The following is a 13,864-nucleotide window of genomic DNA, read 5'->3' on the forward strand; positions in this document are numbered from 1 at the left end:
TGTACAACAGAGCGTGCCTTTTGGGGCAGGGGCACGCTGGGGCTGGGGGAAAGGCACAGTGTGGGTGGGATGGGGAAGGAGCATGGGATGGGGATGAGAAGGCGAGAGGCAAAGCAGAGGAAGGAGGCAAGCGGGAGCCCAGCCTGTGGCATCCCCTTGGCAGCAGCTGGGACTCCCCCATTAAGCAGGCCCATCAAACCCCCACACCCTGACAAGCCCACTCCACCTCCCCTGCACCTGGATCCCCCCCCCCAACACACACACTGAGCGCCCCACACCTAGACTCCCCCTGCTGAGCCCCCAACCACCTTCACCTGGACCCTTCTGCAGTATCCCATTGCCCAACCCCCCTCCGGCAACAAGTCCATGTGCGGATCCCCCCACTGAGCCGTCCACAGCCAGATTGTTCCACACAGACCCCCTCTTACTGCCATCTGGAGCCACCTCTGTACTTAGCCCCTGCTGCCAGGCTGAGGCCCTCTGTACTTAGCTCCTGCTGCCAGGCTGAGCCTGCTCACCCACACCTGGTGCATGTGGCACGGAGGGGCAGGGCCCCGGGTATTTCTGGGGCAGGTCCAGCCCTGGCACTGTCTCAGGGTCTGGTGCAGCCTCATTGCCATCTCATTGAACCGGGGCAAAGGTGATCTGCCACCAACATGCAGCCAGTGGCCTGTGCTTCCCACTGTCATGCTGGAGCCTCCATATTTATTTATTGACAAATAACTTTTGCAGAATTTTAAAATATTGTGCGTAGAATTTTTAATGTTTTTGATGCAGAATTCCCTCAGGAATATTAGCTGCTGAGCACTTGTGGTGGGGGGCACTGGGCAGGGCATATGGTGTGCAGGGTGCTGTGCAGTTGTGGGGACCAGCTGGGGGCGGGGGATGTGTCTCTGGGCAAGGGGGTACTGGGCATAGCAAGTCCAAGGGGGTGCTGGGCATACGAGTCATTGGGGGATGGGTGCTGGGCATAGGGAATCTATGTGGGAGGTCTCTGGGCAAGAAGGCACTTGGCATTGGAGGGTGCTGGGCATGGGTGGGCGGGGGGCACTGGGGTGGTGTGACATGGCGTGGGCCTGCCTCCCGAGGGGAAGGGGCACGCTGGCACCTCAGGGATGGGTGGGCCAGTTTACATATGGCAGTTGTGGGTTTGTAAACAGTGCCCTCATGCTGGCTGCACAGAGCAGGGCCACCCCTGCACCATTGCCCCCAGCCAGTAGGGTTACCATATTTTCCTGGACATGTCCAGCTTTTTAGTTCTTAAATAGCCATCCCAGAGGAATTTTTAAATATCTAAAAACATCCGGGAAAATAGGGACGTATGGTAATCCTAGATGGGAGCTGCTGGAGCCGTGGAGCGGGGCTTGCAGAGAGCCCACTGCCGTGCCCCGCCCTGACCCTAGGAGCCAGAGGGACCTGCGGCAGGAGGGATGAGTAGGCGAGCGGGGAGCGGAGGGGTTGGTGAAGAAATGAGCAGTGAGGGAGCCAGTGGCTGGCTGGCTGGCGGGCGGGCAGGCAGGAGGGTAAGGAGGCAAGGGGCAGGCGGGAGGGTGAGGTGGCAGGTGGCAGGCGGGCAGGGTGAGGAGGCGGGCAGTGAGCCAGCGGCAGGTGTGGGGGGTGAAAAGGCCAGCGGCGGGCAGCCGGGGTTGAAGAGGTGAGTGGCGAGGGAGCCAGCAGCGGGCGGGTGGGGGGTGAGGAGGTAAGCGATGAGCCAGCGGCAGGTGGGAGTTCTCGGGGCGGGCATGGGGGTTTCTGGCAGGGGAGTGAGGAGGCGAGCAGCAGGTGGGAGGAGGCGAGCAGTGGGTAGGGGACTGAGGAGGGATGCAGCAAGCCAGCGGCGGGCCAGGGGGTGAGGAGGGGTGCGGTGGCAGGGCCGAGTGGGGAGGGGGGCGGGACCTGGGGAGAGTGGGGTGCGGAGCGTGGGAGGAGCAGGGGTAGACTGTGGGTGGGGCTGACAGCACCCCAATGTGGAGTGTCCTCTTTTTTGAATGTTCAAATATGGTAAGCCTACCAGCCAGTCCCTCACTCCAGTGACCGCCACCGCCCCCCCCAACACACATACACACCATACCCCATTGCTCCCATGGGGGGCCCACAAATGTGTTTGGTGCTGGGCCCACACAAGGTTAATCTGGTCCTGGTGAGGTGATAGCATGGGCACTGGAAGAATTTTTCTGCAGCCCTAGTGCTGGTCTACATTGTGGGTTAGCTAGGTGTAGCTATGTCACTTGGGTTGGGGGGGTGGGGGTGGATTGTAGCTATACTGATGTAAAAGCCTGGTGTGGAATAGGCCTCCATTTAGTATTTTGCAGTGGTGTTGCAGTCGTGTTGGTCCCAGGATGGTCATGAAAACCAAGATAGGGGTGAGGTAATAGCTTTCATGAGCACCAACTTCTGTTGGTGAAAGAGGCATGCTGTGAAGCCACAAAGCACACTTTTTGCATTCTGTAATGTCCTGTCATCTTTCTTTGCAAACCAAAAAATCCCTGCTTGGTAGCATCGGCCCTGTAGCAGTGTGACATTCACTCCACGCAAAACATAGTTGCTGGAGTGGTCACATGACCAATTCCCTGCTGGTGTAAATTGCACGGCCTTGAGTGCCATTTTGTTGGCTTTATCTTGGTGTACATGAGGGCAAAATATGGAGCCAGTCAATGATGTTCAGTGTCAGCTTTCACGGTGCCCTTTGGCCTTAGCTCACCCAACCTGTTGCTAACGTCACAATAAGCACTCCTCCATCTGACTGACTGCCATGTACCCTGACTGCACCCAAATCAACCCCTCCTCCTTGCTGCCCCCCCCAGCAACATGCACCCCAGCAACTCTGCCAACTGTAAATCCTCTCACTAGCACTTGTGTCCCCCCCGCCCCCCGCTGCCCTTAGGCCAGCCCTTCCTATGACCCTGCCTCAAAAAGGATTCCAACTGCCCCCCCAATCCCTATGGAGCCGTGTTCCATTGGCACCCCCTGCTGACTGCGTCTACCATGCCAAGCTCCAGGTCCCCAGACAACACGCTGGCACATCTTCTGCAAAATGCCCTGCTCACAAGCTCTGGCCCTTATAACACAGCTAGTTTCCAGGTGGCTATGAATAGAAAACAGGTGCGTTAAGCCTTGGAAGATGCTACCTTGTAAAATACCCACTGAACTGCCCACCTTAATGTTAGAAGAAGTGAGGTGGGGAACATACCGGAAATATGGGGTTACCCCACAGCAGGCTTGAGTCCACTGTTTGCCCGGCGCATCTTATGCTATTAAGCTCACAATTAACAATCCACTCCTGACTCAAGGACACAGGCATGTAGAGCACAGGACATGCTCGCTGTTTCATCAGCTGTGTGCACCAGCCTCCAAGGCAAATCATCACCGTCTGTTGGTGTCTGTTTGACATGAGCCTCTCACAGAATCTGTCATACAAATGATTGGCAGCACTTGACATTTGTAAGACAGGTTCAAAGGGCCACATTCTGCCCTTACGTGCACTGTTCCAGGGTTGGCCATGTTTAGCTAGCCGTTGCAGACATTAGCCTCACAATACCCCTGAGAATTGGGGGGACTTATTGGCTTCCGATTTTAATGATGGAGGTTGAACGCAGAGAGAATAAAGCCGGATTTAGAAAGGCATCTAGTTGCCTAAAGTTGCAAAGTGGCACCTAATGGGAGTCATAAACATCACCTAAACAAGATAGGGGCTTAACTCACTTAGGAGCTTTTGAAAGCCCACTTGGCATTTCTTTAGGCACTTCAATACAATTTGTATATCTGGCCCTAAATAAGTGACTTAGTCAAGGTCACCCTGAAAGGCTGAGGCAGAGTCGGGCACTGACACAGGGCTCCTGAATTTCAGTGCACTGCCTGCCTCGTGCCATGGTTCATAAGATGAAAAAACCCTATCATAGCTAAGGCTGTAACTTGTTTCTGTCCATTCAGCACCATGGTAGCTGATGTTGATTATCTGAAATGCGAACCTAGGCTCTATATGATATGTCAAACATTAAACTGCATGTAAGGCAAGGTCAAGACAGATGTGAGTGCCCGGAGTCTGATTGCCTCACTTGGTAGATGCTCACTTCACTATGACTGGCATGCTGTCAGAGAGAGACATGGTGGGTGAGGTAATAGCTTTTATTGGCCCAACTTCTGTTGGTGAGAGAGAGAAGCTTTCAAGCTACACAGAGTTCTTCAGGTCAGACCTAAAGCATTCTCACCCATAGGAGTGGGTCCACTAAAAGCTTTTCCCTCACCCACCTTGTCGCTAATATCCTGGGACCACTACATTGCATGCTGTAAAACAGTTTCAGTGCTTTTTGGCATCTTAGTGGCAGGGCAGGTCTGCTAGTTTTAAGGTTGCCCAACATTTCCCATTATAAGTCCCTGTTTTCAATTCTTAAGTTTGCCAAACATTAACAGTTTGGACTGAAATTTTTACATGCCAGGTAGCTGCCGCAGCAAAATTTCAGTTAGAACAATTCAGGTGTTTCTGAGGAGGCTAGTGAAAAATATGTGATTTTGTCCATCTTTGCTTTGAGAATCTCTAGTGCCCACCTCCACCCCTTCCCCACCCCTTCCGCCCTACCCCCACTTACTTTGGAGCAGGAACTTGAAATTTGTTGGGGGGGGGGGCAGTGTTTGTCAGAAATGCCATCCTCATGAAAATCCATCCAACTATACATATAAACCTTTCAAAAATTACAGTTTGTGCATGCTCAGTGGAGATGACTTAGATTTTCACCTCTAACTTCCCTAAGGGTTCCATCGCACTTGGCATGTTCCAGCCTGGGGCAACTGTCCCTGCAATTGCAGCTCTGGCCTGCTGTGGGCCAATCTATGTCTACCTGAACTGCTAGCAGGAAGACTGTCTCTCCTTTGCACTCAATGCCATCCCTGCTGGGCCCAGACAGCATGGAATAAGAAGCTGTCTGAGTCAATTGTAGAGAGGACAGGAGGCAGAACTGCAGGGGGAAGTGGATTGGGACAAAAAGCCTGGAGAGGGGAATGTGGGTAGGCTTGGGGGGGAGCAAGATGGAAATGGGATCTAGGAGTTGGGCTGGAAAAGAGTGGGCAAGGAGACGGACAGAGTTGGGGGAAGGGAATACTGGAACTGCATAGGCTAGGAGCCTGGGACTAGGACTGGAGGGATGAGGAGAATGGGGCTGGGCCACCATCCGGAGGTGAAGACTTGGCTTAGGATGGGAAGCCTGAGGCATGGAGAATGGGACTGACTAGGTGAGAAAAGTGGCACTGGAAGGAGGAGCCAGGAATGGAGATGAGTCTGGGATAGAGACAATTTTGGAGGAGATAGGGCAGAATGGATCATGCTTGCATGGGAATGGGCAGAACGGGCTGTGGCCACTAGAGCAAATTCCCCTCGACTCTGGAATGGAATCCAAGATTCCGGAGTCTCACCATTCCTCTGCTGTCAGCAAATATCTGTGAGACCCACTGGCTGGCCATTCTGTGCCCTGAGTGAGGCAGGAGTCTTGTGATAACAGTGTGTGATAATGTAATTAGTGACTGTCTCATAATGCATGTGCACAAGGGACCAAATTAAGGCTGCACCGGCAATCTTAATTCTGGCATTTCCTGACTTTGAGTGCTTAACTCTGAACTTAATAATGTTCTTTTAAGGTGTATGTGTGTGTGTGTGTGTGTGTGTGTTAGAATAAAAGATAAAGTTCCCCCTCCTTGTGACTTGTTTGTAGGGCAGGGAATGTAGCTTATCTCCAGCTGTGTAATACATATTCATTTTTGGCATTTTATGGTTTATAAAAATGATAATGGGCAAAACATAAGCTGAAAAATCACAGCACTAAGTGAAGTTTCCAAGTGGTGGAGCAGTGAAATACATGGCTGTCTAGAGCTTTGTAAAGCCAAGAGATACAAGAGCTCCAACATCCAGATGGAGGATGACAGGTAGAGGAGGACTCATTGAGGACTGACAGCTGATGAGCTAGCGAGAATGAATGTTTTGTCTGAATATAACAATATGGATCAGTGACAGGAGGTCTCAGAAAGGCTTAAAACATGAACAGTGTGTAACCAAAGGAATGACGTCTGCCTGAGTTTGCAGACAGCCTGGAGGAGGGTGAACTCCCTATGCATCTCAAAGAGGAGTTACCTCCAAGACCGATAGCTCTGGGAGCTTCTGCCAATGCAAACCCCACAAAGGACTATGTGTGTGGTAGGAAGTAAAGACTGCAGCAGGCCCAGCCCATACACTGCTGCCACTACACTTACCACCCATGCTCCAAGTGGGGGCAGAACCACAGGGGGACCCATGTCATGGGGTGCTTAGGGCCCAAGATTGTCTTAATTCAGCCCTGATATTATTTTACTGTACATCACAGGGAAATCCTATGGAGAGAGCTGAGAAAACACAGTTCAGTGGTATTTATAACTTTTATTTGCAATACTTTAGGTCCAAGTTTCAAACTGCAATATTTTTACACTCAAGACACAGTCATGCACAATCCATATTTCAATTTTCTATTGCTTCAACCACAATTTAAAATAACTTAATGTTGGAAAGAAAAAATTCTTTTAAAAAAATGGATGCTGAGGTCAGTACAATGGGTCCATGCCATCAGCATATTTACAAAGTAAAGAACTTAGTTCTCTTCTTAAAAAGATCGTAAGTACCTCTTAATCCAAAGCTACAGAAGAATTCCACTACACACTTTTTTTTTTTTTACAGATAAACACGTCCTAAAAAAAGGAATGTACAGCAAAATGAGATACATCTTTGATAAACAATGAAAATGTAGGATCCTCCTGTTTACGTTTGTCTGGGTACCCTGAAGAAAAACCCAGCAGACACTAGTATAGCTGTAAACTAGTTGCTTCTGATTGACCAGAAGTTTACAGATGGTTAAAACTCAAGCCAGTAAATGGTTGCAGGATTCTTTTGCCAGATCTTACTAGAAGGTAGGTGTATATGTGCGTACAGCACAAGCAGTGCAGTGTAAATAGACATATACAAGCTCTAGAATAACTCCCTGGTATAGCCCCTGGACTCAAGTTCTACCCATAAGGTTAGTTATTATTTCCACCATGGCCTACTGGTCTGTACAGTACTTTGCGATTGGGACATGTCCGTAGCTCGCTCACCCTCCAAGTCCAAGCAGCCAGACATTTATGGGATTTGCAACCAAAGAGTTGACCAGCCTTTTGTTGTTGTTGTTCAACAGACAGATTTATTAACACAGCCTAAGACTAATATAAAGATTCAAAGCAACTGTGCACACATTTCGTTTGTAACCTGGAAGTTCAGAGGTCAAAATCTTAGCAGGCATGGATGTAAAAGAATGCCTCAAAAGTGCAACATTGGACCGATTATATGTTAAGCACCTCGTACGAAAGAATAGACTGGGTCTGACTCTCTTGCACATCCCTACTTCTCCAGGGAATACTTCGCAGCAGCCAGCACATAAAGTGACATTCTGTTTGGGTGGCTCTGCCTTACCAGCACCTGCTAATTAAGGGCCAGCTGCTGCTGTCATTGAAGTCAATGGCAAAATTCTTACTGATTTCAATGAGAGCAGAACTGGATCCTATATCTGTTCCCTAAGTGTACCGTAAGGTTGGACAAACGAAACAGAGAATATTCAGCAGCAAAAGGATTTTAGTTTAGAACAAATCAAGCCAACATTATTCCCTAAGTCTCCTACTATATTAGGCCAGCATGTCATATCTGGGAGACTTAGGCTCAGGAATGTCTTGGGATTGCAGGCAGTGATCTAGTGGAGGTTATGCCCATGAAGGACTTGGTCTCCGGGCTGAGGATGCCGATTTAAAACACTGCTGTAAACAGGCAATCAAAAAAGGAATGAATTGAGAAGTTTGACCACTGTGTCTCAGATAATGATACTTGGTTAGAAGCCACTGAGGATGGAAGGAGCAGAGAGGGGTGCAGAAAGGGTAAAAGCAACCAAATAAAATGTAGAGACTAGGAAGAGCAATAACAGCAGGGGTTAACCCCTTTTGCTTCTCTCTTTGGAAATATTCTTCTAGCTGATCCAAGTCCCTAAAGGGAGTGAAGGGAAGACACACAAATGATAATTGCTAGGTATTTCCTCACTTGTAGTCTTCGATTCAAACATGTATTTGAAAGTGTGCATTGACGCCTCTCAGATCCATCTGCAATGATTGCCAGCTCACTGCTCCTGATTTCAGTCCTCTCTTTCCTAACTTGTTTTGACACATTTAATACGCAACTGGTAAAAGCAGGTGTCTCTGGCCATGTCTTGCAGTAATTGAGCACTAAGCATGAGTGGCTATGAATGTGGGCCCCACTAGCTTGGAGACAGCTGCAACTGGCACACAGATGCTAATGCAGACATTTTTAATCCTTTGGGGAAATGTCAGGTGCAAAGCCACCATGCTCCAAAAGTAAAAAAGGTCATTTTTCATTAAAGCAACTTTAACATTAATATCTTATGTTACCCACAATTTCCTAAGTCACAGTCAGATTCTGAAACTTACTCAGAAGAATAGCTAAGCAGTAATAGTATTTGCAGAATCAGACCGATGACTGACCGGAAGGCACCAATGAAGAGAACATAAGCTTCTTTCTCCCACCCTGCCACACCCTTTTTGAGACTGCAGCTGTTCCCAAAGATCCATACAACCCATGCGTTGAGCCAAAACACGTGGATTTCACCTCCAAGCACGGGTTTATGCGTTTGTGACACAACCCCAGAATGCTGGCTCATCTCTGAACCATTGATAAACAGAGGAAAAGGTGTAAGCAAGATTCCGCAGTGTTCACCTAGAGAGAACTATCGCTTTAGATCAAGGATGGGCATGAGCAATGAAGTGTTTTAAAGATACTTGAAGATCTCAAGATGCAGATGCTATGGTAGAAACCCGAGCAAGATATCAGAATGGTTGTCCTTGAAACACAGAGGTTGTCCTTTCCCTGGTCCTGAAAAATATGGATTAAAAATGAAGATACTTTCCCTGTCCAAGAGAATAACCATCTTGAAAGCTGGAGGCTTTGCTTCTGGGCCTTAGTCACTTCCCCCCACCGCCCATCTTTAAATTACTGAGTGTGAATGAATGATACTCCATTGGGGAAACATGCAGACTAGCGGTCTTTTATACAGCTCATAAAGGCTAATCTAGCTTTGCTGTGCATGCCCTGGTGTTTCAAGCAAAGCAACATTTCCTCCTGCCTTCACTGGTAGATTTTATGGAATCTCTCTGGCTTGTCAACCAATTCGTATGCAAACCCGCTGAGCAAAGAAATATATTTATTTACATGCTTAATGTACAGTATTGAGGAATATTCCTTATGTAGCCAAAACCATGACTCCATATGGGAAGTAACAACTACATAAGCAATTGGATATGATTTAGTATTTCCCTTCTTTAGTGACTGGAACGTGCTGGGGGCAGAAACTGGGGGGACTGGCTGATAGGAACTATAATGTTGAGGTGCTCTCACTAGCCTCAAAGAAACCTCAACAATAACAACAGAATAAATAAATAACTGAGTTCATCTGTGTACAGGGAGATTTGGCCAACCAGTAGCCACTGATGGAAAACAGACACATACATATTTACAAAAGCAGAAAGACACAACAGGTGATAACACAACCGTTGCCCGATACTGTGACCAAAACCTGAGAGCACTGTAAGATCCAGCAATTCCTCTCTGGCTCCTGTGAATGCATGCAGAAGCCCTGTTACATGTAAGGCTTTTTTTTTTCCTTTTCCATTTTCTTAAATAAATAATCTGTACTGTGCTTCTCAAGCTTCCCTGATTTTACTGCTTTCTTGCTCCTGTCCTAGGACCTTTCGGAACCATGGTGAGCTAACGGCCATTTTCACACCTCAATATTATAGGGGACTGGAACAACATTTGAGATCGGGAAGTTCTTTACTGTATTATGAATTTAAAAATGAAATAGAAAAAGGAAATTAACCGGTCTATTAATACCTGGAATGAAAGTGTCTGAAACATGTACAGTATGTTTATCTTTATATATGCTTTTGGCAGGAGGAACAGCTTATCTCTAGTTTCAGAGTAGCAGCCATGTTAGTCTGTATTTGCAAAAAGAAAAGGAGTACTTGTGGCACCTTAGAGACTAACCAATCTATTTGAGCATAAGCTTTCGTGAGCTACAGCTCACTTCAATGCATCTGATGAAGTGAGCTGTAGCTCACGAAAGCTTATGCTCAAATAAATTTGTTAGTCTCTAAGTTGCCACAAGTACTCCTTTTCTTTTAGCTTCTCTCTAATACTCCTTAAAATATATATAAATAATTGCCTAAACCAGGGATGGCTCTCAATAAACGAGATGGTACCACAGACTTATCTGATTGTTTATATCTTTTTTGTTCTGCAAAGGCAATGCCTATCCTGATGTGCTATTTTTCAATTCCATAATTTACACACAAGGCCTGTCTCTTTCAGGATTGTTTTCCACTTCCAAGTCTGCCTCCAAATTCAGGAGGACATAAAAGCAGCTCCTATCTTTCTGCATCCACTGCCTTGTAGCATTTAGTGCCACAGACTCTCCCCAGTGAAGAGCTTTAGGAATGCTACTAGTCCCTTATAAAAAGGGACATAAAGTAATTGGTCCCTTTTACAGAGTACTCAGCTGGGCAATTATATCTTGTGCGCTGGTTGCAATCACTGGCAGGAACTGGATTTCTATTGAATCTTGTCGGCATGCTTGGAATTTTTTTAAAAAGTAAAATCTCTGGATTTGCTGCTGCAAAATAAAATATTTTTACAATAAAAATAAAATAAAAATTAAGGCCTCTTATTAAAGCAGTTGCATTTAAAAAGCCAGTGTCTACAATATTTCACACACTGGAGCACAAACGGTTCTGAAGCGTATATCTTTGATTATACCTTTTTAAATTCTTTCTTTGAAGGGTGGAGCTGGGATAAAAAGGCAAAATATTTATAGCTGAAAAAAACAACCGTGGAAAAAACTCAGAGCAAATTGAATAGCATAACCTCCCCCCAAAAAGATTTGTCCTGGATGTCCACCAGAAATGCTCCACAGAAAGTGCTTTCCTTTCAAGGGATGGATGTCCACAGCTTTGTAGATATAAAGAAAAGAAAAAGCTACCCTGGAAATAGAAACTGTCACTTGCCCTTTTACTTCTTGTGTGGAATTTAAATTCATTTCATTCCGACTGATGCTTTACAAAATAAGGTTGGGCCTTCATGAGTTTGAATCACTGGATTTTCAAAGAAGCCTAAACTCCCATCCCCTAGATGTCTAACCTGAGTTGACAAAGACAAAAATGACCCCACTGCAGAAAAAGGATCTTTACTTATTTGGGCATAAAACAAAAGCAAAAACTTGTTCTGCATCCCAGGAGACTGGGGAAAGTTAATTAACAGCTGAGTATGGTAAACTAACAAACACTGCCTCAGTCAAGCCCCACAGAAACTGAAGTGGACAAATAATGAGGGCCAGCCAGTTGGCAATATTAATGAAAGTCACAACCCAAAGATCTGACTAAAATCCAAAGCCAAAGGCTCAAGGCCTAATCCAGGAAAGGGCTGAGCACCCTTAACTCTTACTAACTACGAGTTGAGGATACTTAGCACCTCTGAGGAATGCTCAGCTCCTTGAAGTATCAGAAACTAAATGTGAAGTCACCTTGAGCTACATTCGAGGGTTTATTATTATTTTTACAGAGGCAGGCTCCCCACTACCAATACCCCATATCCTACTGTTGTTTCAAAGGGCTTTGATTTTTAAATGCAGTCTTAACCCTAAAATCCAGCAGCAAATATTCCGTACACGTTATTTTGCGAAGTGAAAGCCAACCAGGTCTGTCCTCTTCACATAATACGAATTGTTTAGTTATACTATTCTGCTCCTTTACAAATAAATTTACTAGCCAGTACAATCCTCAGTCATTTCCAGCAATTATTCTCCCCTCGATATATACATACCAGCATTAAGGCGAGTTTGGTGCATGCATTGAGGGGAGAGTTAAATGCTGACCCAGTTTATGGCCTAAGAGTATTTATGTACGCTATTCTGCATTTCTCTTTCCCTCCCTTCACCTGGCACTACAAAACCTCTAGTTTAAATACATTTTCTCCACCCTCTTTTGTTGGATTGGCAGAGAGCTCATGCAGAACGAAATCGTGCAAACTCCTACTCACTGGAGTAGCCCCAACAAGTTCAATAGGATTATTCACATGACTAAGGGGCACTCACCGGAGTAACAGTTTAGAGCACTGGGGTCCCTAATTGACTGGGAATTTTACAGACGCTACCTGTCCCTTTTCAGCAGTCACGACCCGGCCAAGAGGATGGGCAAACTCAGTTCACAGAATCGCTAGGCTGAATTCTGCCCCTCCATTACATCGGTACAAACCCAAGTATAAATAGGGCTGCATTGGCGTGGAGGCAGCTGATAGCAGATTTTAGCCTACTGTTGGTTAGGGTCTCATGCTATGAACAGCTGGTGTAATCCCACAGGGCACTGAGTGCCTCCCGTCTGCAAAGGGGCTGAGCGTCCTCAGTTCCCTTCAGGGGAGTGCCCTTCCAGCTCACTGCCGGGGAAGTTGTGTGCTGAGCACTTTGGAGGAGAGATTCAGCACCTAGTAAGACTGGGCTGCCATTTTTATTACAGCTTTATATCAGACGAGTCCTTTCTGAACAAACTTGCTGCCTGTTCCGCTTTTCAGTTTACAAGAACCTCACCAAGGCAAAAGTACCATTGTTAATTGCACACATTGTGCTGTGAAGGACCCAAACTCTGGATGTTCACAGCTAAAAGGGTATATCTCAGCAGGATGCGATTCCTGCTCGGCGGGCTATTTAATTTTGGTTGGAAAAGCACCTTCACTTTCATCCTTCTCATCTAACAGTACCATGAATGGGCAAATACTAGCGAATGGGTTGTATTCAAAAGACAACTCGGCCTGGAGGAGGTTTCTCAATGCAGGAGGACCCTTCTTCCATTCCAAACCAAACCAAAAAACTCAGAAAAGTGACTGTGAATCTTTAAGAACCAACCAATCATTTAAAAGTGAAATGCATAGGATGGTCACTGGGAGTCTCGCTACTGAGTTTGTTTGACCTTGGAGATGGCTGAGACAACAAGGCGATTTCTGGCCTGGCAGCTTGGTTTTGGGCCCTGTTTCATCTGAGAAATAAATCAAGGAATCAGAGAGCAGGAAGAAGACACGTGTTAGGTTTCTAGTCCTCGAAGAGCTGGAAAACAGCTGGCCTCCATCATGACTGTGACTGTTTGTTTGTCCTTATGTCCGCCTGTCCTGCAGCACAAGAATTGAGGTTTTACAGAGTTTTGTTCAGTCCTGCTCTGGAGGGAGCTGGCCTGGGGTAAAGCCAGTCCACAATGCTAGCGGCTGCTGTTCTTAATTGCTTCCTTTGCTGCAATGATGAGAGGAGTCAGGCTGGAGAGAGGCTTGGCTAATTTCAAAAATGGATGCTATTTAAAACAAAAACAGAAAGAAAAATTATTCATTATTTTCCATTCAAAGCCCATTTACCCTAACTGTCAAGCAGCTTTTTGGTTGTGCTTGCGCCATCCTGAGGCTCTAATTTTAAAAAGACACAATGCTATGTAACTTTTCAAAACACGAAGGACAAATTAATCTCTGGTGCAATTCTAGTGACTCCAGGGATGAATTTGGCCCAATCTTATTTTAGGCCCAGATCCTGTATTCAGAACCTCTGAGGCGCAGGTTCACATCAGTTGCCTTTTGCATGAAGGCAAAATTCAGACTACAGGGTGCTGGGTGACAGAGTGCACACTGGCCTCTCATTTCTGGGGCCAGGCTCTCACCTCATTTACACTTGTGTTTCAGATTTGGTTAACTTCAAAGGATTTCCTCCTTAACTGCACCCATGTAAGTGGA

At 46.6% G+C, this 13,864-nt stretch overlaps 1 protein-coding gene across 4 annotated transcripts in view; it reads right to left on the reverse strand.

Annotated features, from left to right (window-relative positions):
* Positions 1 to 10,183: 10,183 nt before the first annotated feature.
* The window catches only part of PAK3 (p21 (RAC1) activated kinase 3), a 192,865-nt gene continuing 189,184 nt past the window's right edge, over positions 10,184 to 13,864 (reverse strand). For all 4 annotated transcript variants that reach the window (XM_048864097.2, XM_048864098.2, XM_048864099.2 and 1 more), the window contains one exon: positions 10,184 to 13,434. In XM_048864097.2, the coding sequence (XP_048720054.1) occupies positions 13,345 to 13,434 (90 nt within the window). In that variant the 3' untranslated portion in view covers positions 10,184 to 13,344. The remainder of the gene's footprint in view (positions 13,435 to 13,864) is intronic.

Source organism: Caretta caretta, chromosome 9 (genome assembly GCF_965140235.1).
Source record: "Caretta caretta isolate rCarCar2 chromosome 9, rCarCar1.hap1, whole genome shotgun sequence".
Lineage (NCBI taxonomy): Eukaryota > Metazoa > Chordata > Testudines > Cheloniidae > Caretta > Caretta caretta.